Consider the following 25,398-nt stretch of genomic DNA (forward strand, 5'->3'; position numbering starts at 1 on the left):
AGCTGAGCCCCGGACTGTCTGTTAGGCACTGAGTGTGGCTCATTAAGCTCTTTGGGCCACCAGGCAACCATTTTTCATGTCCCTGCTCCACGGGCTCCATCAGGGGCTGGTGGTTAATAATACACCGTGAGCAAGGCGGGGAGTGCCTGGAGGTGGGGCAAGGAGGGTCAGGATGCTAGGTTTATGCCAAGAGCCCCCCATCTCAGGTAGCATTAAAAGCCAGAGCACCTTTCATGACAGTGCAGTGATAGAAGCAGATGGAGAGGAACCTTACCCAAGCCGAACTCCTGGGCCCTTGACTGACGGCACTGCTCCTTCATGGCAATCACCTACTTGTGATCACATGGACCTTGGCCAGGTGGCTCAGGGGTCATACTGAGGCCAAGGTCACGGCCACATCCAAGAATGGCCTGGGCCCCAGAGCAGCTATATCTTTTATCTACTCCCAATTCCAAGACTAGGTACCTGGGCTTTGGACACTGACAGTGGCTGGGATCAGAACTCTGCCTCTGCCACTTACTCTGAGGCCTTAGGAAAGTTGCTTAACATCTCCGATGCTCGGTTTCCTCCTCTGCAAGAACAGGATTTTGTGAACATCTACCTCAGAGGACTGAAGGGTGTAACACACAGCAAGCACCAGCCAGCCCCGGCTCCAAGCCCTGCCTCCACACGCGAGTTTCTCTTCCATCTGGGGATATTCCACTCAGGGCTTTCTCAGCCTCCTCTGACCTGGAATCGCTGAACCAGTTCGCCCCTTCCCTCACCCCTCCAGGCCTCCGTCTCCTCAGACAACATCAGCACAGATCAGTATCACAGCTACAACTCAATCATCCTTTAATTCCTCTCACAGGCTGAGGGCTACTGGATCCGGGAATGTAAGTTCCAAGGACTATGGTTGTTTTGCTGTAACTTTTCTAGCTACAGTGGTCTGAAGGAGCAAGTGTGCCAACCTCCGTATCTGGGAATGAGTGAGGATGGGGTCCCAGAGGAAGGAAAGTTCAGGCCATCAAGGTGCCCTGCTCACCAACAGAAGCAGGGTGATGGGGACCTGGTGCAGGGCCAGGACTGCAGGCTAAGGAGGGCTAGCCTTGGATATCTCCACTCCCAGGCCATCCTGGTCTTGCTCAAGTCAGCCTTCTCTACTGTCCTCGCTCAGGACAGCACTGTGTAGCCCTTGGTACAACTCCCAATGGGCCACTGGCATGGAAGCAGCTTTGTCCATGGAATAGAGACACCAGCTCTATTGGAGGATGCCAGAGACCCATAAAAATCTCTCCTCCGCAGCCTGTGGCAACATCTCATGCTATTTATCTGCTATTAAATCTCAGCTCGCCCAAGTTCTAGGATGCAGTCATATGGAATGATGAAGTTGCACCTGCCCTGCAAGATGCTGAGCAGGAAGCGGGGCTGTTTTCTCCTCTATCTCATTCCAACTCCATGCAGGCAGCAGAGAGACATTGATTTTTTTTCCTTGCAATTTTTTTTTTTTTCCTGGCTGCAGCCAAATGAGGTCAGAAGTTAAATTAGTCCTTGGAGGTAAAAAACAGCTGCATTCATATCCCTTCTCTCTGCTGACTTTTGCTGGAGAGGACTGGCAATTTCCTTTTCTGTTCTTCTTTACAGATTTGGTACAGGAGTGGCTGGGAAGATCTTATCCACCTGTGGAACCCCTGGGGCAACACTGAATGGAGAGGGCGCTGGAGCGATGGGTACGGCATCTGAAAACCTCTCTCTGTCCTTCAGGAGACCCAGCTTTCAGAAAGCATCTTGCCCCCCAAGGGCGGCATCTATCTGTCCTGCTGTGGATCTCACTGCAGGCCTGTCCAGTTCACCCCTGTGTGTAGCTGTCAGTCCATCTCACACTCCCATGATGCCATTTGCCAAGCATCTATGAGACACCTACTGCATACTGTCTATACTAAGTACATTGTGTTAGGTGGGTACTGGAATATATACAGATGACAAGACCCAGTGTCTGATCTCCAGTAGGTTACAGTCCAGAGCCGTGAACCCACATACCCAGAATTAGTTTTTAAAGGGACTGGGGGAGGCAGGACAGAGCCAAGTTGGTAGAGAAAGTTGGAGAGAAGGAGCTTTAACCCATAAAGGGATCCCATGGGATTCTAATCCTGATGATGCTATGTCATCAAGATGGACAAGGCTTCATTTTGGGTGATTGGGGGAGCTGAGGCAAAGATCTAGATGATCTTTTTATTGAATCCACCTGGGTCGCCCATCCTGCCCTGCGGATCTGGACTTTCGCATGTAACCCACGCCTTGCTCACAACAGGAGTGAATGGAGCTCTGTGGGTCTCAGAGGCCCCTGTTAGCCATGTCCCAGCAGCTGCTCTCTGACCTGTGGGACCCAGCTGTGTGGTCAGTGGTTCCCAGGGAGCTGGGCTGGCATTTCCCAGCTTCCAGGAGGACTGACCCCTGGTCCCTTTCCGTTTGCTGACCGAGAATGAGAGCAGTCCTGAGAAGGATCGAGGGCCAGCCACGGGTTACTTGCTCCTCTGGGCAGCCTCCGAGGGCCTGTGCGTGCCCATGAAAAGCGTGAGGCAGCGGCAGCCACAGCACATCGCTGGGGTGGAGGGGGAGGAGGGGGAGGGGGGAAGGAGAACATGACCTGAAAGGAAATGCGAAGCCTTCAGACAAACAGAACAGGACCCAACAAGCAGTGAAAATCAATACAGTGAGAGGTGAGCTCTGGAAGGCAAATGCAGAGCTGGCCAGCGTCCCAGCCCCAGATCTGGGCCACCAGAGCCCCGCCCGCCACCTAGGCTAGGCCATGGTGGGGATGGCTCTGATGCTCCGTGAGCGCCCACCGCTGATGTGCGCCTGCGCAAGCCGGTGCTGGGCAAATGTGAGCAAACGTCCTTCCGCTGGGGCGGAGGGTAGGGAAGCGAGGGAGTGAGGGAGGAAACAAGCCACATGTATTCATAGAATAAACCTGGATGTGCCTCAGATGTCCCCTGGAGAACAGGGCAGCCGATCCCTTCCGCAGAAGGGGAGTGACCCTGTGAAACCATGAACTGCTGGGCGGTGTTCGTATTTGCTGTCGCCCTCCTTGCCTTATCTCACCTCTAGTCTCCCTTCCCTCCCAGGATTATCTCTTGCCCTTTCCAATGTAAATCTTAATAACCTCTGGCCTTTTCCAGATCTTCCCAGTCATTACCCCGAGCTACCAAATATGGCCCAGGGAATGATACAATCGGCCAGGATCCCGGATCTGGGGTTGGCTGTTGGGGTGGGACTGGAGGAAGTGCCATGTCAGTGACACCTTCCCCTTGGGTAGGAGAACAGCCAATCAATTCACATGCGTTGATAGTTTGCCCATGTCTCCCAAATATCAAATGACCGGTGACCACAACCGAGGACATCAGAGATCAGGGAAAAGAAACTTCCCTCCAGCTGCCATGTTCAGGGAAAGCTTCATGGATGGGATTGAACTTGAGTTCATCCTCAAAAAAAAAAAGGTCTGACTCACTTCAGAAGAAATCGCTGGGTAGGCAGGGATGGGTAGGTCACTGTGCTGAGCCCAGAACATTTGTAGTGTGTTCAGGGCCAACAAGCTGGCCTGAGGCAGGGGAACCTGAGAGAGAAGTGTTGGGAGCTGGGCTGGAGCCCAAATGCCAGCTTAGAAGTTTGGGTTTACACCCTCCAGGCCTGGGATTCATGAAGGCCCTTGACCAGGAAGAGAGGTGTGCAGAGCAGGAATTAGCGGAGGGACCGTGCACGCTCTCCATGGGGTCATGTACTTCCAGCGCTAAGGTTCACCGTTTCCCACCAGAAACCAGGCTGGAAGGAAGCGGCAGGGGCTGCATAATCACTGTCTCCACACAGGTGGTCGATGTCCTCCCTGCTTTTTAAGGAGTGGAGATGGATGGAGAGAGCCGCATGGTCTAATCTCAGCCGTAATTGAAATTTCAGTCGCACACACTTAAAGGCAAACTTGCATGAATCGATAGTGTATTGATTTACACTACATTTATTTTCCCTTACACACTGCAGAAAATGTAATTATTGCTTAATTATAAAATTGCCATTTTACAATAACACATCTGACTGGCTCAGCCTGCAGCCAGAAGCCTGGGTGGTGGTCCCTGCCTCACTCTCCCAGCACAGAGGTGACCCAGGCCCTCCATGCAAGCCACTTCCAGAGAAAGATCTCATGACACTTCTGTGCCCTTGGGGCCCGTTGCCCATGAGCCTGCTTCCACTTTGAGGAGTGGACTGAATAAGGGACAACAGCTCCCTTCTGCCTGTAAGGGTGTCGTCCTTCACCACAGACCCTAGGACTAGCTTCTGGAACACGTTATCTCAATGAAGTGGACAGCTTTAATTATTAATTAAGCAAGCAAAAGATTATTGCATGCCTACTATGTGCCAAGCATTGTGTTAAATCCCTGTGACGATATAATGGTGAGCAAGCCTCACAATATCATGGCGCCTGGAGTGTAGTGAGGGATAGCAAGAAATCAATGAGCACTAGTGACACAGGGAACTAAGTGCTGAGACAGGAGTGGTACAGGGTGCCATGGGGCCTCAAAGATGGGGTACCAATCCCAGAGGTGGGGCAGGGGCACCATAGGGAGACATGCAAGGTTTCTCAGCAGAAGTGCCTTTTAGGAGGAGAGAAGAGTACAAGTTCTTGGTTACAGGACTGAAAGCAGGAGGGGGGTTCCAGCAGAGGGAACAGCATGGTGAAGGCCAAGAGGTTGTTGGGGGGGGGGGGGGGGGGGAGGGACAAGGGGGCCGGGGGAACAAGGGGTTTTTTTAAGGAAATGAAGACAGTCATTGCTTCTGGAGCATAGAATTCAAGCAAGGGCAGAGAGAGAGCTGCTCAGGTAAAGCTGGAGAGGGAGGCAGAAGCCAAGGTTCCATTTCAGGAGTGTGAACTTCATCCTGAGAGTAAAAGGGAACTACCGATATGTCTTCAACAGGGAGAGGCCATAATCAGACTCTGCTTTAGAAAGATTTGATGTCCGAGTGGAGAGCGGATAGGAAAGCGAGCAGGACTGAGTTGGGGAACTCTGAGATGGAGATGGTTCCTAAACCAGGGAAGCAGCAGTAGGGATGGCAATCAGTGGATGGCTTTGAGAGGGGTTAGGAGATAGAATCAATAAATCATTAATTTTTGGTGATTGTTTGGATGTGGGAGTGCGAGAGGGAATGACTCCTTATGTTTTCATTCAGGCAACAGGAGGAGGCAGAGGATAAAGTATCGTGTGGGACGCGTTGATTCCAAGGTCACTGTGGGGCTCAGGTGGAGACGTGGGATGGACCGTAGCCTGTATCCATATAGAGCTCAGGAAAGAGGCTCAGGCTGTTACAGTTTGGAAGCCCTCAGCATACAGAGAATGCTGAGTCCTGTCACTAGGTAGAATGCCAGTCTCCACGTGCACCCCAGGAACTAATGGAGGCCTGTGCAAGGGGCCTCTGTTGGGCCATGTGTGGTTGAGATGAAACGCTCTGGGAGATCTCACCCTATGGTCTGTCTGTCGATCCTCAGGTCTCTGGAGTGGCAGGAAATCCATAACCAACAGAAAAGCCAGCTGTATGAGGAGGATAAAAACGATGGCGAGTTTTGGTATTTACTCTTCTTTTAAAATTATATTTTAAATCTTTAACTATTGCTCAAACCCTCCATCCCTACCCCTTTCCCTAAACTTTTGAAGAATAGAGATGAGCTTTGCAGAGACCTATGTAGAAAGAGCCTGTTTTTTCCACCAAGACAGAAAAGCTTTGGATGGGAAATTATTTGGGTGCTCCCTCTGTGTGAAAGGCATTTCAGCTCTGAAATATTGGAACTTCCATGAAATTTTCATGGTGAAAGGAAATATTGACACCAAAGCTTTGAAATCAACAGTTTCCTGGAAACTTGGAAACACTGTTATTATGCCTGTATCTTCTCTGCCATCTTTTGGGGGCCCTGGAGCTCCACAGTCTCCTCTGGCATGAACTGCGACCTCCCAGGCCTGAAGCTAGGGTTCTGAGTGAGACATCAGTGTCATCACCCTGCAGCTACTTAGGACTAGATGTTTTAAAAAAACATTCTCAGCCATATGCTCGCATCTTAAAGGATAAGATGGACATTTCTCTGAGAGGTTATCTGGTTTGCTTAGTGACATCTTTAAATGAAATCTAGCATGTGTGAAAAGGAACCTGGGTCTAAGTAATTAAGAATCAGAGGGACAAATGTAAATTAGAAGGAAAACTATTTGTAGTATCTCTACTTTAATCAAAGTACCAGGTGGGATTTTAGGTGTTGAATCCATTGTATTCTGATCCAGTCCTCAACAATAAATTTGGCAAAGTGTCCCAGCAGAAGGTGATTTTCCTAGCAGTGTGTAGGACCCATGGCAGAGAGAGACTGGCAGTCATCCTGCTGGCCATGAGAGGGACATGCAGAACCAGAATTTGACTCTGTCCTTGCCCTCCCAACTACTGGTGGGAGTAAAAGTGTCCTTGACAGTGGATGGGCCAGAATGAGGCTCTGATCTTTGGCTAGGACAGTGGTAAGTCAATGGGTACTTTAGCTGACAGGCAAAGGTAGAGCAAAGTAATAGGAACCCCCATCCTAAGGACAAAACTAGTGGTCATTGAGTGATGTGTATCTATTTTTAACAGGATGTCATGTCGAGATTTCCAAGAGAACTTCTCCTGCTTGTTTATATGTAACCAATTTCCAATCCTCCTGGACCATGGAAACATGCCCCATGAAAGATGGTCCCAAAACACGTTTAACGACCGTGCAATTCCAGGCAACACTACAGGTAGTTATGACATTGGTAATTATTCTGCCAGACGGGAAGCTGCCAGCCCTAACCCTGTCCTGGCTTCAGGTCTCAATGGCCCTTGATTCTGGACCATCAGCCTGAAGTTGAAAGGAGAGGAACTTGTCAGCGTAAAGGGATAGCCATATTTTCCCAAGGGAAATGACTGCTTGTGGGGGTGGGCAGGAGAATCTCAAATGTGCCTCCCCTGCACTTTCGTGTTCTCCCACTGTCCTTCTACTAACCTCCACCCACCTACCAGAGTAGGACAGGCTCACTGCTCTTCGGTAATTGTCCAGGACAGTGCAAGGGGCTTTGGAAAAAAAACACTAGACAGAAGTCAGGGCCTGAGTTAAACCATTGCCTTGCCATATACTGGCTTTGTGACCCTGAGAATATAGCTGGTCTCTCTGTCCTCAGCCTCCCCAACTGTAAGCAGTGGAATTAGTAACCCATGTTTGCCCCTTGAAACCAGAGTACCATCCAGACACAAGGGAGAATGTTCCTGCCCGTTTGGGTTGATGTATCCTGCAGCAGGATGCTGAGATCCCAGAGGTAGGCACCTCAGAACCTGCCTTTGGGCTCCCCTGGGATAAATCTTGTTGATTGTGACCTTGGGAGAGTCATATATTCTCACTGCACTTCCTGCTCCCCATTTGTGACACCAATGCATAAAATAGCTCCCTGCGAAGACGAACTTGAGTATGCTTACACATCCTTGATTGAAGAGGCTGTGCAAACAACATATTTGTATGTGTGTGTGCCTCTAGACATGTGCGTTCCCTTTCCAATGCCTGTGGAGAATCTTTTTCTTGAATGACCCGCTACCCCAGGGTTTCCCTCTTTTCAACCTCCAGCTCTTCACTCTGCTGGTCAGAGAACCTAGTCACCTGAAGGCCATGGTCACTCTAAGGAACCGCTGAGTCACTCTTGGGCAGAAAATTTACTGATTCATCTTCCTGACCTGCACCTGTCTGACTGTGGGGTCAAAGTCCTCTTCCCTGGTTACAGTGCATATCAATGAACTAATCAATATTATACATTGAGGCCATTTTAAGCAATTCCTTACAAGGGAGAGAGGGAAGGGAGCCAGCCAGCACCTGCTATGTGCTGCTAAGTGCACTGTAATGTATCATCTTGTTCAGCTCTCACAAAAAGCCTATGACTGTGATGGCCCTCGATGTCTCCCCATTCCTGTTTCAGAGCTTCCCAGTTGTGACCCAAACCTTCTGATGTGTATTAATTCATCTCCATCTTGACTTGTCTTCATTCTTTCATGCGTTTGAACCATGGTTTTCACATTAGTTCTCTCCCTTGCTCTGGCTTTGATGAGCACGCTCGGGTAGTAGAGTACTATAAATTGCCATCTCTCTGCCTATTTTCCTCTGTCTCCGTTGGTGCTTGGGAGATTGACATCATTTCAAGGCCCTGATGGGTATCACCAATGCATAAGTTCATGCATACCTGAGGACTCTGGAATTCCACTTATTATTACCAAAAGAGCCCTCAACTTTGCAGTTTAAGAAACATTCTCACCAAGTGGGGAATATTCTTCCCCTCCTTGTTTTTGAGAGGAGAAGACTGAGGCTCAAAAAATAAAGGTTGTGCCACAATAGTAACTGTCGGGGCTGAGACCCAGGCCTTGGGTCTCCAAACCCAGAGTTTCTTGTCCAACCCGCAACGGCTCTCTAAATGGACATGGCCCCACCTGGGAGTACCAGGAGTCGAGTTAAGCTCCTATAACAGCTCTTTCTGCTGCAGAAGGACTTCAGAGGGAGACACAATCCATCTTCTCTGTGCTCGAGAGCATGGAAGGATACAATGTCGTCATGTCCTTCAACGTCAAGCCACAAAATTTAAAGGCAAAAGACGAGAAATTTCCACTCAGCTTCCATGTGTTCAAGGTAAGGCAGCCAACTTCGGGGCTTGCCCTTTCAGGACATTTGAGAGAGCAGCTGGCCAGGCTGGGAGAGTTCACTGAACCACAACCTTGGAGATAAAACCCAAAGGGCTATGGAGTTCATCTGGTCCAACTCTAAATTTGCAGGAAAACCTGAGACAGAGAGGAAATTAGACTTGATGAAGTTTTCGGTGAGACACATCTCTTGCCCATGTCACTTGTCAGCATTTCCTGGCATGCTGCAGGCTCTAATGCTTGTTTCTCAAAGAGTAGTCTGACCCAAGATCAATTGTTATAATAAGGCAGATTCCTGGGACCATCCCAAACCTTCTGAATCCGAATCACCACAGACAGAACCTGAAAATCTGCATTGTCACGAGCTCCCCTGTTTATGCACATGAAAGTTGGAGAATCATTGGTTAAACTTTGGGAGGAGTTTAAGGAAAAACACAATCCTGGTATAAAGCCAGGAGGTATGTTTTTCTCTTATATTTAGACCAAAGTCCAGTCAGCTCGGTGGTTGGTTTGCAAGCATCTGCTTGGCCACTAATCCAGCACCAGGTTCCCTCTCCACCTAACCTCCCCTCTCCTCTCATGGCACTCTCAACCAGCTTTCCAGCTCCTGAGGGGCCATCCCCTACCACCACACCTGTACCTACCCCAATTGAGAGTAGGTAATCCGGGGATTCATTTTTTTTTTAAACTACCACTTAAAAGAGTTATGAAAGAAAATCTGATACCTCTGCTCCTTCCTCCTCCCAAATAATTTGACGCATCCCAAAGATAAAGCAAATGGTTCTCAAATCATATACCCCACAGCCTCTCTGCACCGATGTGGTGAACTAAGATCATGCAACCATCACATGCTGGGGTCCCCTCTCCTCATGTTAGAGTTGAGGAAACTGAGGCCCAGCAAGGTGAAGTGACACGGTTAGAGTTAATGGCAGAGCTGGGGACTGGGCATCAGGTGTCCCCTAAGCCTTCACTTAAATATACCCTCTCTGGTGGAGCTCTGATCATAGCATCTCTAGGAATGATCTCAGTTTCTGTTCACTGAGACTAAGGCAACATTCGCAACCATGGTTCTTAGCCCATATGGACAGGTGGGGCTCCTAGGTACACCACTCGTGGCAGGGCAGTCCTGGACGCTGGCTGTGGTTCACTCTAATAAGAAGGCCTCACTGATATAGTCTTTCAGAGTTCCAAGCACCTTCACATTCATTGTCTCAAAAACCCTAGTATCCCCATTTTTATAGATGTGGAAGCCAAAGCTCAGAGATCAAGAATGGCCTGCCCAAGTTGCAGCTAGGAGGTGACAGGGCATTGCTTGATACCAGAACTCATGGCCCCAGGTCCAGGGCTTTCAGCTGGGCTCACACACTTGCATTTCTGGTGATGCTCACAGCTCAAGGAAAAACAGTGACTATGGCTCTAGAAGGAGAAGAATCTTCTGGGTTCTGCTCTCTGAGCACATTTCCACTTCCTAGTTGCATGAACTCAATGGAAGAGAAATTTTTGGGATTTAGCACAATACCTTTGAGGTACCTCGAACCTGCTTAGATTATCAAAGAACATCTAAGGATGCAGTAGTGGACAATCGTCATTTTTATCACCACCAGGCACCTGAACACTCTTCCATTTGGTGGAAGGCAGGGCCTAGTCTCCCACTGCAGGAGCCAAAGAGGCCAAATATTCCCTCCCCCCAGCCCTTGGAGGCAAAAGGGTAGATTGGTGTCCCAGTCTTGTCCAATTAGATGCTCCCCTCAGCCCACCCCACCACACACATTCTCGGTCACTCTGGGCTTTGACTCTTGAGGAAGTAACTATAAGGTAGAACCAGCCAAGGGATTATTTGCAGCAAATCTTTGGGCCCAGCAGCAGTAATACAGGCAGAGCCCGTGGCGGTGTCCAGCTGTGTTGCCACATCTTCTGGTTCCTACACATTTTCCAAGCTGCATTCTCTAGACTTCTCATTGACCCTGTAAGCTGTCCTTCCCGTAAATTATGTTCTGCTCACCCCACCCTCGGTTGGTTTCCATTGCTCTCAGCCAAGAATCCCAACTGATTCAAGTGCCTTCTAAGAAGCCCCTCATCCTCAGAGTCCCCCAACTCTCACCTCTGAAAAAAATTGGAGGAAAGGAGTTAGGAAGGGCTGGAAAAGAATTGAGGCATCTGGTCTACCAAGCCAGATTTACACAGTTCAGGGCACCAGAGAGGACAAGACCAGACAATGTCTCAGCCAACTCTTCCCTTTCCTAATGAGAGACAGAAGCACAGAGAAGGTATGAGGACTGCTCCAGTACGCAACTCCTGGGGGTGCTGTTCACATTGTCATCTATGAGCCTGGTGCCCCAGAGCTGGGCAATGAAGCAGCTTTGTGTTAAATAATTTGCCCAAAGTCTTTATGGTTCAGAAGCCCTGGAAAGATTGTAATCACATGTTTTTTAAGTGCTGCCAGGACCATTTCTCTACTTTTCAGTCAGAGATGCATTATTTCTCAGCTGCCCACTTTTCTTAGGGGCACTCAGATCCGAGATCTCCTCAGGGTCCTTGGAGATCCCACCGGGTCTTGCAGGATCCTGATCAAGTAAAATGCCAAAGAAGAGTGCAGATCTTGAAAACTCAAGAGATGCTTCCGTTCATTTCACAGTTCAGCTGAGAAACAGGCTATGGTGTGAGGCCAGCCAGCAGACTCTCGGAAGTCTCCAGGGCTCTGGTGGTGTTAGTGGGTGCAGTGCTGCCCAGATGACAGCTGCGTTCAGTGCTCTGGGCCTCTGTGGGCCTGTGACTCCCTAACTGCTATGGGAACACTGCTTTGCCTTGCAACAAACCAAACATAGGTGGTGTACAAATAGGCAGGGAGAAGACAGGACAGAGAAAATGGGTAAGGGTGGACGAGCCATTTCATCCTCACCCCAAAGCTCCTCCCCAAGGCTGGAACTTTCCACCTCCCTCCTAGTTCACCCCTGGTCTGCAGAGAAGTCTACCTAGGCAAATCAAGTGGTCCTGGTGGGGACCAGGATCAGCAATGAAAAGAACTAAAAGCCACCCCAATGGTGGAAGACAGTGCCTGGCGGCGAATCTTAATTACAAAGGAAGCAACACAGCTTGCTGTGTTCTCACCTCTGCTGCTTGGACTGCTGAGCCTCAGTTTCCACATCCATAAAATATAGAGCCTAGCGTCTGCTTGCAGGATTACCGTGACAATCCAACGCATTTCACAGAAGCACTTTGCAAACTGTGGAATGGCTTAAAAATGGGACTGCATCCTTGGTGCTTCCTTCTGCCACGCAGAAAGACTGGGACATAGGTATTTCCCCATTCAGACACGCACATACAGTCCTTTCAAACCCTGGGGGGCCTAGAACAAATTCCTATCGTATTTTGCAGTGGTCTAATGGACTAAGGAAGTTTTCTTCTTATCAGAGCTCTTGATATTGGGGAATTTCCATTGGTCCAGGTTTTGCTTTACATCCAGGCCCCATCAGTATCTGACTTCTCCCAATTTTATCGTCATTGCTGTAAAGAGTACCCACAGCTGGCTGAGCTGATGGAGGGACAGTCTCCTTCTCCCAGGCACCCTCTTCCCCTCCCTGATTTCCTTCCCCTCCGTGCTCCCTACCATGGGTTAGGTTTCCTTTTTCAAAGCTCCACACAGGGAATGAGTAACCATCCCCGTTCACCCCAGGGGGTGCAAGGGAACAGGCTGAATGTTCAAGAAGAAGGAAGGCAGGGCCCTGAGCCAGGCTGCCCGGATCCGCTCACCTTCGTGTTTTGGTTTGGGTTCCTGAACGTGTTTTTTTTCTTCTTCTCCACAGATTGACCCTCAGGTATGGCTCACTGCAGCCCTCACTGGGCTTCTCACACCTCTCTTGTCATCCGTCCTCTTCCAGCACCCGTGGCCTTGATGCATCTCTCGCTGTTTGGTGGCTGCAAATTCGGTCTGCTATGTGCTGTAACAGATACCAGCTTAGACTATCCAAACAGGTCAATGGTGCGGGACACATTTTAGCCGTCCTGGTCTAAAGACTGACCCCCAAGGGCTGCTCCCTAGTTTGACATTCCAAGAGGGGCTGCAGCTGTGAAACCATCTTCAAGCATTTGGCCTCTAATAGATAACACTATGCAGCCAGTTCCTTTTTAAAAAAAGTTATTTTATTGAAGTCATATTGGCTATGACATTGTGTAAATTTCAGGTGTACATTATTTTATATCAGTTTCTGTTTAGACTGCATCATGCTCACCACCAATAATCTAGTTTTTATCTGTCACCTCATGTGCCTCTTTAGCTCTTTTGCCCTTCCCCACCCCCTTCCCATCTGACAACCATTAGCCTGTTCTCCTTATCCATGTGTTTGTTTATCTTCCACATATGAGTGAAATCATACATGATTCTTATTTCTCTTAACATAATACCCTCAAGGTCCATCCATGTTGTTGCAAATGGCATAATTTTGTCTTTTTATTGCTAAGTAGTATTCCAGTGTGCGTGTGTGTGTGTATGTGTGTATATGTATACCACATCTTCTTTATCCATTCATCTGTCGATGGACCCTTGGGTTACTTCTACATCTTGGTTGTTATAAATGATGCTGCCATAAACATAGGGATACATAAATCTTTTTGAATTATCGATTTCATGTTCTTTAGATAAATACCCAGTAGTGAAATAGCTGGATCTTATGGTATTTCTATTTTTGATTTTTTGAGGAATTTCTATACTGTTTTCCATAGTGGTTGAAAGAGATTCAGGGCTAATCAGGGTCCCTTGGTAGGATCTTTAACCTCTCATATTCTTTGTCAGCTCCCAAATACCCCACAGCCTGGATGCACACTGTGCAAATGCAATTTCAAGGCACATCCTTTAGCTTCTTTTACAACCAAACTGCCACCCATCATAAGTAGATATTCTGGCTTGGCACTGGTGATATGTGAGTAAGGATGGAGAAGGACAGATAGAGTTTGAGAAGCTTGACCTCACAGGCACTCAGACTCCTTTAGTGGAGGTGGGCTCTGTTGGGCTGTCGTTGCCAAGTGGAGGCGTGTGTGTGGGGACCAAGGATGGAACAGAGGGAGCGGGATGTAGCCACAGCCAACAGGTGGTGACTGTAGCATGCTAGTGGGTCCGGGGAAGCTCCTCCAGGCCTTCCAGGGTGCCCTAGCAGGTAGACAGAGGCCAGACGGGTATCTCTGAGCAGGAGATACTCAGAAGCCTGGGCAAGAAGCAGACAGCAAGGAGGCCTCTCTGTCACCGCAGAGGCCCAACCTCAGAGCTGGGTTTATGATCTGACTCTTGTGCCTGGCACCCCAGTCATGGAAGTGGAACTTCCAGAAGGGTTTCAAGGGAAGCACTCAGGTGCAAGGAACAAGTTGGTGTTGTAGTTCCCAGAGCTGGAGAATGAGGGAGAGACTTGATCCAGAAGAGGCACAAGCCCCATCCCTAGACCTACAGGGTCGGGTCTGTGGACGACTAGCTTTATGTCAGTTTGTCACTGGGTCTTCTGAGCCCTGAACCAAGAAGCTCTTGTCATGCCCCTATACTCACACTTCTTGATGCCAGTGAGTAAGTCTGTTCTGAAGGATCAGGAGCGTGGACAGGGCCACGAGGGTCCAATGGAGGGCAGGAGAGCAGGGAAATCCTTATCTTCTAGATTGTAGGAGGCACGATGCCCACACACCTCGTCACACGCACTGTCTACCCATGTGCAGGTGTGCATGCACACACACATGCACCCAGAGCCACGGGACAGTGCTGACTCTCTGGAGAAGGACCAATCTCATCATTGCTTTTGCCAGAAGGGCCCAAGCAAGACAGGCTCCAGACAGACCAGTGCTGCAGAATCACCTCAAAGGTTGCCCATGGCACCCTGCTACATATCTGGGGCAGTGGCCTCTCTCCTGTCTCCCCTTGTACCCAGCCCTGTCCCCAACCCCTGAAAAGAAACTCTTCCCTTCTCCCTATTTTTCCCCAAGGCAGAGCTCACAAAGAATCATTTCACACTGCGTAATCATTCTAAATGGAACCACCATCTCGATGATATTGGGGAAAATTTATTTAGTAAGGGGGTTTTATTATGTAATATATATGTGACATTCAGTAATAGGAACTGCATTATATTTATTGTTTTATCTCTAAGAAAATATTGAAATAAAAGGAAAGTGATCAGGGCCTATTATTCTCCGATGAGAAGGAATTTCAGGGCTCTGCTGGAAAGATGGAATGGAGGAAGTGGAGAGTGCAACTCCGCAGCGCTGCAGCATCCAGAGAGTGCTTTTGCAAAAGGGTCAGGAGAGAAGGGGCTTTAGAGGCTCCCAAAGTAATTCCGTGTTGCAACAATCTCACTAGTTTTCATGGAAGTCTTCTTTATATACAAGCGGAGAGATAAACCCAAAAACCCAGGATGCTGTTAGATTTAATGAGGTAAAACCATGTCATATTTCTTTGCATTCATTGTAGTGTTAGCATCTAGAGTAAATAACAGTCTAAACTCTGTTGCATCTTGAGAGTTCAGGTAAGCGCTGTCTCCCTTTCTAGGGCCTGTAATGCTGTTTTGGTGAACGGGGAGGGGTCTGGAAGGTGGTGGGTGGCTGGGGCACATGCACACCCGGGCTTTCTCACCATACTCTGTTTCTTTTAGTTCCAGCACTTCAAGAAGTTGCCGCCCACATTTTTTTCCCAGTTCAGAAATGCTGACATTTCTGTCAAAGTTTCTGAAACTATGTGCAACCTCACGAAGTGCTTCAGTCTGAACCCTGGGACCTATGTAGTGGCTGCCACTGCACACACAGAAGCAGTTGATTTCCTGCTCCGAATCTTCCTGAAAATGCCAGATAGTGACAGGTATAGAACCTCTGGGATTGTAAATGTTTTTACTGAATTTTATAAAAGCACATTGCATCATTCTGGGCAGCACATACTGTCTGAGGGGTATGCAGCACCGGCCCCTCTTTCGAGAAGCTCACCACAAAGGGAGGTGAGAAAGTTCGTGCACCAGTAACTAGACCACAAACAGGATGCAGCCATTGCTATATGGAAATGCAGAGTCGCATGGGAGGACAGAGTAGAGGGACACACCTATGGCAAGAGGGACCGAGGGAGGCTTCTTGGAAGAAAAGACCTTTGAGCTAATCCTTGATGGAAAACATAATTTATCATCTCAAAGAGGAAGGCAATGCAGCTGGAAGAAAAAAGCTTGAGCAGAAGCAGGGAAGTGGGTGAGCACAGGGCTTGTTGAAGAATAAGTGATATCGGCTATATGCACAGGAAGGTGGTACACGCCATGCACAGCAACTGTCTGAAATGTGGCCAGAACTTAGAGTGCATCAGGGAGACAGTGAAAGATGGGCCTGAATGATACAGTCTGATCATGGAGGGTCTTTGGTGCCAAGACAATGGTCAAGACTGAGATCAGCAAGTATATACCCTGCTGGGTACTTCATCCCCTTTTGGAATTGAGGCAGACATCACCATAATCATGGCAGCCTTTACAGTTGAGCATGGATGAGAGCTTATCAGTCCAGCATGCCAGACAGCCACTGTGCCACCAATCAGAGTTGGAACATAGGACAGAGCTTATCTGCCATCCTGGCAATGGGAGTCACTGGTTGTGAAAGGAACAATTTACTAAATGGTTTGAAGACTAGATGATGTCTACCCAAAAAGACTGGACTTGTGGTCGTGATGCTTGTATGCTGACTACTGTGGCTGCCCACTTCACATCCTGCTGTGCTGAGGGCTCTCTGCTCAGGTCCTTGGCATAAATGTCCAATGCCACCTAGGTTGCCTTCCATATGTAAGCCTCCTTTGAATAGTAAGCTGGTCATCTTTGTCACACTGTCTTCCTGATTTTCTAGGCACTTGGGCAGCAATTTCCGCCTCAGACCATTGAAGGTAGGTGTTTGGCAAGGTTTGGTTGGCACGCTTCATTGGCCACATCCCATCCCTAAGAGCTTCTATCCTTCCCTCTTGCCTCCCCACTGACCAATGAAAGCAGAGACACAACCAGTCGATGTGGCTCAAAGATACAGGGTGGAGGGGAGACCAGGCCTCCAAGACCAGGCTGGATCCAACCATCTTCCTTCCACGAACTTCCATTTTCCCATTCCCCTAAAAGTTTTATCTGATTACTGGATGAACCTTTTGTCTCAGATCCAGGTGGGGGGTTCTTGTGCCCTCATTATACCTTACAGGTGGCCTCCTTCCCCAGAAATTTGATGTTGGCTATTTTCTCTTTGATCCAGCCAAGTCTTCCAGAAAATGGCTTCCAACAAAGAATTTTCTACAAATATGCTCATCAGGTACAGTACTTAGCAGGGGACAGGTGAGGAGGGACGAGAGGGAAGGAAACCTCTCCCAAGCCCTTATCAGGATACAGAGAGGAAAGGTGACTTGATGGGTCATTTTATCAGCCTCTCTCCCTGGATGTCTCCAGAACTGATCTGGCTACAAAACTCTGGAGAGAAGTGGTGCCCCACTTGGGTGACATCTGGGATGGAATGTAGAGCTTGGAAAGGGAGGAGCTAATTATGGGGTGTGAGAGAGAGAGAGACAGACAGAGAGCTTTTTAAATCTTTAAACAGGCAATTGGCAATACCCCTTGAAATTTTTCCTTCTCCCACTCTGCTGCCTCGCACCAACCTTGGCATCATCCCTCCAGGGAGCCGGCCAGCTTCAGAAAGCACCAACAGTCTTCTTCCTGCCAAGCCACCTATGTGCACAGGGGATTTTCTTAATGGTTTAATAAACCATTATAAAGAAATCCTTGATTTGTCAGTATAAAAACAGCTGCCAAGGGCTCTGCACAATGGACCTTTTACCATTGATACAGACAGTTGTGTGTACCATGCCAGCCTTGGGCCAGCAGAGGCCAAGGACAGGAAGGATGCCAGGGCTTCAGAGGACTAATGGGGCAGTCGTAACCAGGAGGCAGCCCAAAGGGAAATTATTCAGGCAGCCTTGGCCCAGAGGACAAAATAGAGAAAAATGAAGAATGTGGCTGGCATGAGGGGTACATATTGTGAGGAGCAGCTCAGTATGGACCTCCTTGAAATCATTATTGGCCCAAGATTCAGGTCCACATCTGGGCTGATTCAGAAGGCCCTTTACTTGATGCAGGACAAGGTCTGCCAAGATGATTGTCCCTAAGATGATGTTGTATGCATCCCTTGTCCCCAGTACCTATCATTACCCTTGGCACAGAAAAGGTACTCAATCAATTTGCATTGAATTAAGACAGGTTAGCTTCCCCGGAGCAAATGCCCAAGCTAAGGTTACTGAGCTGAGGTGATCAGCAGGACCTGATTAGGATACCTGAGACCCAGCTTCCTTCAGGGGCAGGTAGTAAAGTGCTCAACAAGGTCCATGCCCCTGCACATCTGAAATAAAAAGTATAATTTTTATATCCTCCTAGAGGGCAACTGTAAGCCCATATGGGGCTTTTGTAGGAATTAGGATGAGACACAGATGCAGCTTTGTGCCAGGGTGCATGGCTGGGAAGTGGAACATGGACTGAATTCAACACCCTTTTTAGCCCTCGGCCAGGAACCCTTGAGCAGGGCCAACCTAGCATCATTTTGCACAACCTGAAAACTGTTGTCAGAGGTTGTGTCCTTGAAGGAAATGTGAAAGCAGAATATTCGTGCATGCGCTCCCTGTGTCCCCTCTCCTCATCTCTTGTGCCATTTAACTAGCCTTAAGTGAACACAAAGACTGCTTCCCGCTGCTACCAGGATCATGAGCTACCTTCATGTTTGTAGTGGTGGTGATGGTTCCATAACCCAGGGTCTGCCTGTGGGGAAGGAAGGACTCATTCAACCTCCAGGACAGGCCAAGTCTATCCTGCATCATTTCTTCAATTGGCAAACACGTACCAGATACCTAGGTCATTGCAAGTACCATGCTGAGCTTTGGGAATGCAAAGCATCAATCCTCGGGGATCTTACATTGAGCTGGTAGAGGCAAACGTGAAATTCTTTGGGAATTTGTTTATCTTCATTCCTATCCTCTTCTCCTCAAATATTTTCTTGGTTACCAGGTTCAGGGTCCAGGTCAGGGGCTGTCCTAGGGTGGGGGACGTGCAGAAGGAAGGAGACATGGTCCATGCCCAAAGATGCGTATATTCTAGTTGCTGACTCCATGTAAGTTAGTTCCTCACCAACATGTCAACTGCTCTTCAAATTGAGATGCTGTGATTCTTTCAAGGAAAAAAATCAGTGAGGTGGGCACACAGCACCAACTTCCCTGACGTAACCAACCAGTGAGACCTGAGGGCCAGTTTTAGACACTGGCGGGATGTGGTTCTCAAAGGGCATCCTGAGGGGTCGTCCTAGTTGAAGGACTCATCTAAAGACAGGCCGTAAGGCCACTTTTGCTTTCAGTTCTGTGTGGGGAGGCCAACCCTCTGGACAGAGTGGCTGCTGGGAGACCTCACGCCAGCTCCTTCCGCCATGTAAAAGCTTTCCCAGGGTGATGATGTCGCGTCATCCCCTCAGCTTTTACCAGGCTCGATGTAAGAACAAGCAGCATATAGAAACAGCTCTCTTCTCTCTCAAGTTGTCATAGAAGATGCTGTCCATGAAGCTGCTCAGTGTCCCCAGGAGAAAATTGGATGCAGTTAACACCTCCGGAAGCTCAGACTAGCAAGAGTTTTTCTCCTCTCAACTTCAATTGCTTCTTTTTTGTAATCCCAGGAAGACCATGATGTCTCCCTTTTTGTTTCAGTGGCTGAGAAGACTAATGCTAAGTATGTGCTCAATGAGAGCAGCTTCTCTTAGCCTAGGTTCCTGGCATTTTTATCACCTGTCACCACACACACACGCACACACATACACACACATACATATACACACACATTCTCAGTAGGCATATTTTCTCTTAGTCTCTTTCTGGCAGCAGATGGGGAAACATACCTTCAGGGCTGAATTGATTCATTCAACAATATTTCTCTGAAGTGCCAGGTACGAGGCCAGTGAGGGGGAACAAACGCTACTTTCAGACCAATAACAAATGAAGAGATAATGCCAGGTGGCCACACAGGATCTCCAGTGTCAGGAGTGATCAGCACTACAGACGTCCAGGGGAGGGAGTTGTCACCCTGGCCTGGAGCAATCAGGAAGGGCTTCTTGGCAGTGGTGAGGGGCCACGGTGGGCACAAGTGCTCTTACAGAGGCAGGCAGGTGCGCCCCTCAGCTCCTGGGGGCTGATGTGGTCCCTGCATTTCTCCTTCATTTGGATCAGGGACTGGACATTGATGCCACCCAGCTTCAGGACCTTCTCAACCAGGAATTCCTGAAAGGTAAGGACCTGCTGGCCCCAGCCTCATCTTCACTGCCAAGCCAGTCCAATGTCGCCCTCCTGACATTTCTGTCCTTCCTATTCTCCCCCCTCAGGACCTCCAGGGGACACTTTCTCCTTGGATGAGTGCCGGAGCATCGTAGCCCTGATGGATGTATCCTTTGCCATCATCCCCCCTGCCCCTTCCCCAGCCCTGAGGGCCCATCTGCTCAGTGGGCTTCCCCAGGGGTCTAATTAGGACGTTAGAGAATCCTTTTCTCACTCTCAAGATTTCTCTTTTGCCTTGGTTCCAAGGCCTCACCGTAGAGCCTGGGTTTCTGTGGATTCTATACTGACTCACTAACTCTCCAGGACAACCACAGCAAAAACGACAGTAGTGACCATCTATCAAGCGTCTACTGTGTGCCAAGAACTGTACTGGTATATATATTTTTTTTCTTTGTAATTTTCACAACAACCCCTGTGATAAGTATTATCCAATCATACAATTAAACAATCAGGGTTCAAAGAGGTTAGGTAATTTGCCCAGATCATGCAGCTAGTCAGAATTTGCTCCTGGATTTGAAGTTGGAATTTTCAGCCTTCAAAGTCTATGTTCAACATTATCCTACACTGCCTCCTAGTAGCCCCACTGGGAATTATTCTCCTTCCACCTGTCCCCTTGCCCTTGGTGGAGTCTTCGCTATTTAAATTCCTTGTTGAACAAGCCCCCAATTCAATAAAGACAACAACCACCGAAACTTGTAGAAAACTCCTCAGTCTACACAATAGTTGCAGCTCATTATTACTAGTTTGCTGCATTTGCAGGTGAGCAGATTGGGGTTGGAACAGTCCAGTGACTTGTCCAAGTTCCATGGCCACAAGTGGCAGGGCTGAGAATCAAATCCAGGTCTCCTAACTGCCATCCTGACTTCCTCTCTCCCATTAGCCACTTCTTCCCCCACCTGCCACGTCTCCCGATGGGCAGGCAGGAGAGACTAGCCCCATGTGTGCATAACCCCAGCTGCCACCTTCTAGCTCTTCACTCGGGTGTGTGCTGTCTCCTGGGAGCAAGACAGATCCCCCGGCTCTTCACACTTAACAAGACTCCATTGGAAATGTGAAGCCAGCCATTGTAGAACAAGAGGGCTTCTTGAGGAAATCATGAATCAGGTGCTGTCTCTGCTGGCAGTGGTTTGGGATCACTCAGAGACACTGCCCTTCCTTGCCGGATGAAACAAAATAGCCTGGGGCAGGTGACCCTCGGGGAGGTCAGGCCTGCCAGACCCCTGCAGAGCGGGCAGGCCTTTTCTACCTCTAGTTCCTTAGAGACTGATTCTTTTCCTTTCATTAGTTCTCATTAAACCCATGACACAGAGTGACCAAGGCTGGCTTCATACACAGAACACATTCCATCCACTCGCCTGCATTCACTTCTCGTGCTGCCTCCAGAGGTGAAATGACCCCCTCAAGCTTCTCCCCACTCTCCCTGCCAGCAGCCCCACTCCAACTGATGAAGGCTGAGTTTTGGTCTCTCTCTCTTCCTCTGGATGCAAGTGATGTAGGCCCTCCTTTCTCAGGGCTTCTGTCTCCTTCCAATTGTTCATTTTTCCTTGTAAAATAAATCTAAGGCAGGTCCTTTCAGACACAGTGGGAGCCAGCTGGCTTGGGGCCACATCCAGGTGACGTTGGACCAACTGTTACTAGTTGATGGATGGAGCTGCTCCTGCTTGCTGGGCTGGCAGGACCTGCAGCCCCTCTGCTCACTGCACACTGGACTGGTTAACTCTTAACTCCCCAGCAGCTGAAAGTGAATGGGAGGCTTGACCAAGATGAGTTTTCAAGGCTGTGGAGGCGTCTTGTCCACTACCAGGTACTGGCATGTTCTCTTTTGACTAGCACCCTCATCTGTCCAATTTAGCAAATAGTCACTGGGTGCGCAACACTGCACTAGGGTTGAGGGGTAGGAAAGAAGAGAAAACTCACCCCTACCCTCAAGGAGAGCTCCCATTTTGTTTGCGGAAATGTATATGCCCAACTAGGAGCACCGGGCAATGCCCGATCAAGTGGCGGGATGAGGAGCACTCCAGGAGGCTGAAGCAGAGAGGGGTCACCGTGAACTATAGCTAAAACTGCCAGCAAGCACTGCCCTTCTCCTTCCCCCCCTCTCCTTCCTCGCCCCACCACCGCAACATCCCCCTAACCACGGTTCATCTCATTCCCTTCCCATCCATCTGCCAGAACATGCTGCAAAACCACAGATGTGGTCTGTGGCCTCCCCGTTGTTTTCAGGACAAAGTCCAAACTCACCAGAGCTGTGCACAAGATCCTCTGAGCTGGGACCCTACTGTGGGGTCCAGGAGAAGCCTCTCCACTCATCCCACTCATTCCTTCAGACCCCAACTATGAGACTCCTCACTGTCCCCTCCCTGTACTCCAAGCCTGGCCAGGGCCCACCCACCCTGAGAGTCTGGCCTCAGATGCACCTTCCCTGTGGGGCCTCCCTTCGGCCCTTGCCTACCCCCAAGACCCAGTTAGTTCCTCCTTCAGCTCCTAACAACAACCCACAATAAAAAAATAAAGTGTTCCTGTGTGGCTCTACCAGCGTGTGTCACCTAATCCCTGACTTGGGGTCATTTGGCTTCTGACAGGGTACTGCAATGGCTGACATGTCCCCCCCCATTAGATTGCAGGGTCCTCCAGGACATCCTCTTCAAGGTGGGCACTGGGACTCACATGGGCTTCTTGCTTCTTTTCCTATATCAGAGTGTTTTCCAGAACACCCAGGAGAACTCTGGAGTTTTCCTGAGCCAGGATTTGTGGAAGACCATAAAAGCTACAGGTAAAGCAGGGGACCTTTTGAGCCGGGCTGATTGGAGGCTGCGGGTTGTGTGTGCATGTGATGCCCACTCCCCTGGCATGCTGTAGGCAAGGCTGGTGCAGTGATGCTGGGCAGTCTGGAGAAAGCAGAGCTGCAGCTTCTGCATCCTCTGGTTACAGGGGCCTCTGTGGGCCTCCAGGCTCCGGACTCAGACTCCATCCTCCTCCGCCTGAGTTCTCATGCGTCAGTCAATTTTCCCAATTTCCTTTTCTCCCCAGCACAGCTCTAATTGTGAGAAAATAACCCTGCCTGATTGATAGCCTAACAGAAATTGCACTTGCCTTCGAGACACTTCCATCACAGCATCTGGGCCATCAGGGTTAAATACCCTTGGGCGGGCTGATGTGCTCTCTTCACAGAGGGTTTTGGGCTAAATGAAATCAAATGGCATCTGTCGGCTTCGAGTAGGCAAAAGCTTTCAGTCCTGGGATAATGATCATAATACCGTAGGGTGCAAAAGTGCTTCCTAGTTGAGCAAGAACTTGTTCTCACGTCATCTCACTTGATTGTCTCGGCTCCTCTGCAAACCTGGAATGGCAGGAATCATTATCTCACTGTACCATGGGGAGAAATGGATTACAAAAAGTTAAGTCAGGAAATTACCACCTTCCTTAATAAAATCTAAAATCAGGGGCCAGCCTGGTGGTATAATGGTTAGGTGTGCACACTCTGCTTTGGCAGCCACAGGTTCGCAGGTTCACAGGTTCCGATCCCGGGCATGGACTTGGTGCTGCTCATCAAGCCACACTGTGGCAGCATTCCCCATAAAATAGAGGAAGATTGTCACAGATGTTAGCTCAGCAACAATCTTCCTCAAGCAAAAAGAAGAAGATTGGCAACAGTTGTTAGCTCGGGGCCAATCTTCCTCACACACACACAAAAAATCTAAAATCAGATTCCCCCAGGTTACCAGAAGAATAATTCTCCCTCTTGTGGCTCCAGCGGGTGGAAACATGGCCTGCTGCTCCCCACTTTAGCATATTTCCTGCCCTTAATTCTTCATAGCAGAGGGCTGGGGTTCTCAAACTCGAGCGTGCATCAGAACTCCCTGGAGGCTTGTTAAAGCACAGACTGATGAGCCTCACCATCCACCCAAAGTCTCCGATCCAGGAGGGTTGGGGGAGGGCTGGGGTGGGGTTCAAGAATTTGCATTTCTAAGTTCCCATGCTCCTGGTCTGAGGACCACACTGAGAACCACTGAATAGCCAGTGAATGATGAAATCTTTAGAGGAGATCTCACTAATGACTCCAGCATAATGAAAGGCAGAAAGATAGAGAATAGTTGGAATTCAACTCAAAAGCCTTCAGGCACCAGGCAGGTAACCAAAAGGGGTAATGGAGCTAACCCAAGAAAAGAGGGTTATTTGGGAATGTGGCAAGCTGGGGAGTCGTGCCCTGTCGAAAGGCATTCAATTCACATGTTATTAACTCTGCTGGAGAAACCAAGCATTCCCCTGGCTGCATCCCCTGGATGGGTGGTTTGACCTAGAAGGTTCCGCTGGCCTCCCAGAGCTTACAGGCCCGACTGTGCCAGCCTGCTGTTGTCTACTAGGTGGTGGATGCCTCCCTAAAGCTTATGACTAGACGTGCAAGACGACAGGGTCCAAAGAGGGAAAGCCACCTCTGGCCTGCCCACTGGAGGCCACCTTCTGAGTTGTGGTCTCCCCTCGGAGGACTGACCTCTTCACTGGATGACTGACTTAGGACTGAATCCCCCTTTTCCAGGAACCACACTTGCCCACACAGGCAGCATCCACACCTAAGACCCACAGACAGTCATGGGGTTGGGGAAGAAGGTTGTTTTACAAGGTCACCAGTAGAGGGAGGCCTGAGAGAGGCGGGGCTGGGACAAGCCCCAGGTGTCCTGGCAGCTCCCACCCACAGGGGAATTATCAGATGATGATGAAGGCTGATGTGTCCCCAGAACAGTGTTGTTGGGGCCCAGCAGCCAACAAGAAAGAGGCAGCTGGAGAATCAACATCACTGCAGAGGAGCGGATTGGCCCCCGCACCAGGCTGAGGAGGAAATGGTGGTGGGAGGCCCCTAGGCCCTCTGAACCGGTTTCTCAGACCTTGGAAGGCAGAGGCGCACACCACCCTGGCTTCCTCCCTGCTCACTGGCTCACTCTGTGGTCCAGACTTTCTTGCAGAGGTCTCCATCAGCGATGAGCTGCTGGACCTCATGGCTCTCCGGTACAGTGACGGTGCTGGCAGGATCAGCTTCCCCAGCCTGGTCTGCTTCCTGATGCGGCTTGAAGTCATGGCAAGTAAGTGTCACCTGCAAGACATCCTGAGACCTTCACAGTCACCAAAGAAAGCTCCAGGAAAGGACCAGGAATGCACTCCTGCCCCAGGCCTGGGCAAGGGTAGTAGGCTGGACTGGAGTCCTGTGCAAGGAGCCCCTGCCCCAAGAGACAGGGCCAATGTTAGCCCACGTAATGGTGTAGTTGACGTGTGTCCCCAGCATCCCTTATGCACCCTTCTCTCCCCAGGACGTTCCCCTGTCCAGCCTCCCATCTGCTCCTCCCTCTTCAGTGCCTCTTTCCGGAACAGGGTTAAATCACTGTGTC

At 49.4% G+C, this 25,398-nt stretch overlaps 1 protein-coding gene across 4 annotated transcripts in view; it reads left to right on the forward strand.

Moving 5' to 3' along the window:
- CAPN13 (calpain 13) overlaps positions 1 to 25,398 on the forward strand; it is an 83,324-nt gene that overhangs the window by 47,211 nt on the left and 10,715 nt on the right. For 3 of the 4 annotated variants that reach the window (XM_046660413.1, XM_046660414.1, XM_046660416.1), the window contains 13 exons: positions 1,624 to 1,709; positions 5,513 to 5,590; positions 6,631 to 6,776; positions 8,538 to 8,680; positions 12,495 to 12,506; positions 15,315 to 15,517; positions 16,531 to 16,567; positions 16,918 to 16,974; positions 19,913 to 19,970; positions 20,065 to 20,123; positions 21,750 to 21,821; positions 22,715 to 22,790; positions 24,967 to 25,095. In XM_046660413.1, the coding sequence (XP_046516369.1) occupies positions 1,624 to 1,709; positions 5,513 to 5,590; positions 6,631 to 6,776; positions 8,538 to 8,680; positions 12,495 to 12,506; positions 15,315 to 15,517; positions 16,531 to 16,567; positions 16,918 to 16,974; positions 19,913 to 19,970; positions 20,065 to 20,123; positions 21,750 to 21,821; positions 22,715 to 22,790; positions 24,967 to 25,095 (1,156 nt within the window). The remainder of the gene's footprint in view (positions 1 to 1,623; positions 1,710 to 5,512; positions 5,591 to 6,630; positions 6,777 to 8,537; positions 8,681 to 12,494; positions 12,507 to 15,314; positions 15,518 to 16,530; positions 16,568 to 16,917; positions 16,975 to 19,912; positions 19,971 to 20,064; positions 20,124 to 21,749; positions 21,822 to 22,714; positions 22,791 to 24,966; positions 25,096 to 25,398) is intronic. The other variant, XM_046660415.1, reaches the window with a different exon arrangement.

The sequence above is a fragment of the Equus quagga genome, chromosome 5 (genome assembly GCF_021613505.1).
Source record: "Equus quagga isolate Etosha38 chromosome 5, UCLA_HA_Equagga_1.0, whole genome shotgun sequence".
In the NCBI taxonomy this organism is placed as follows: Eukaryota; Metazoa; Chordata; class Mammalia; order Perissodactyla; family Equidae; genus Equus; species Equus quagga.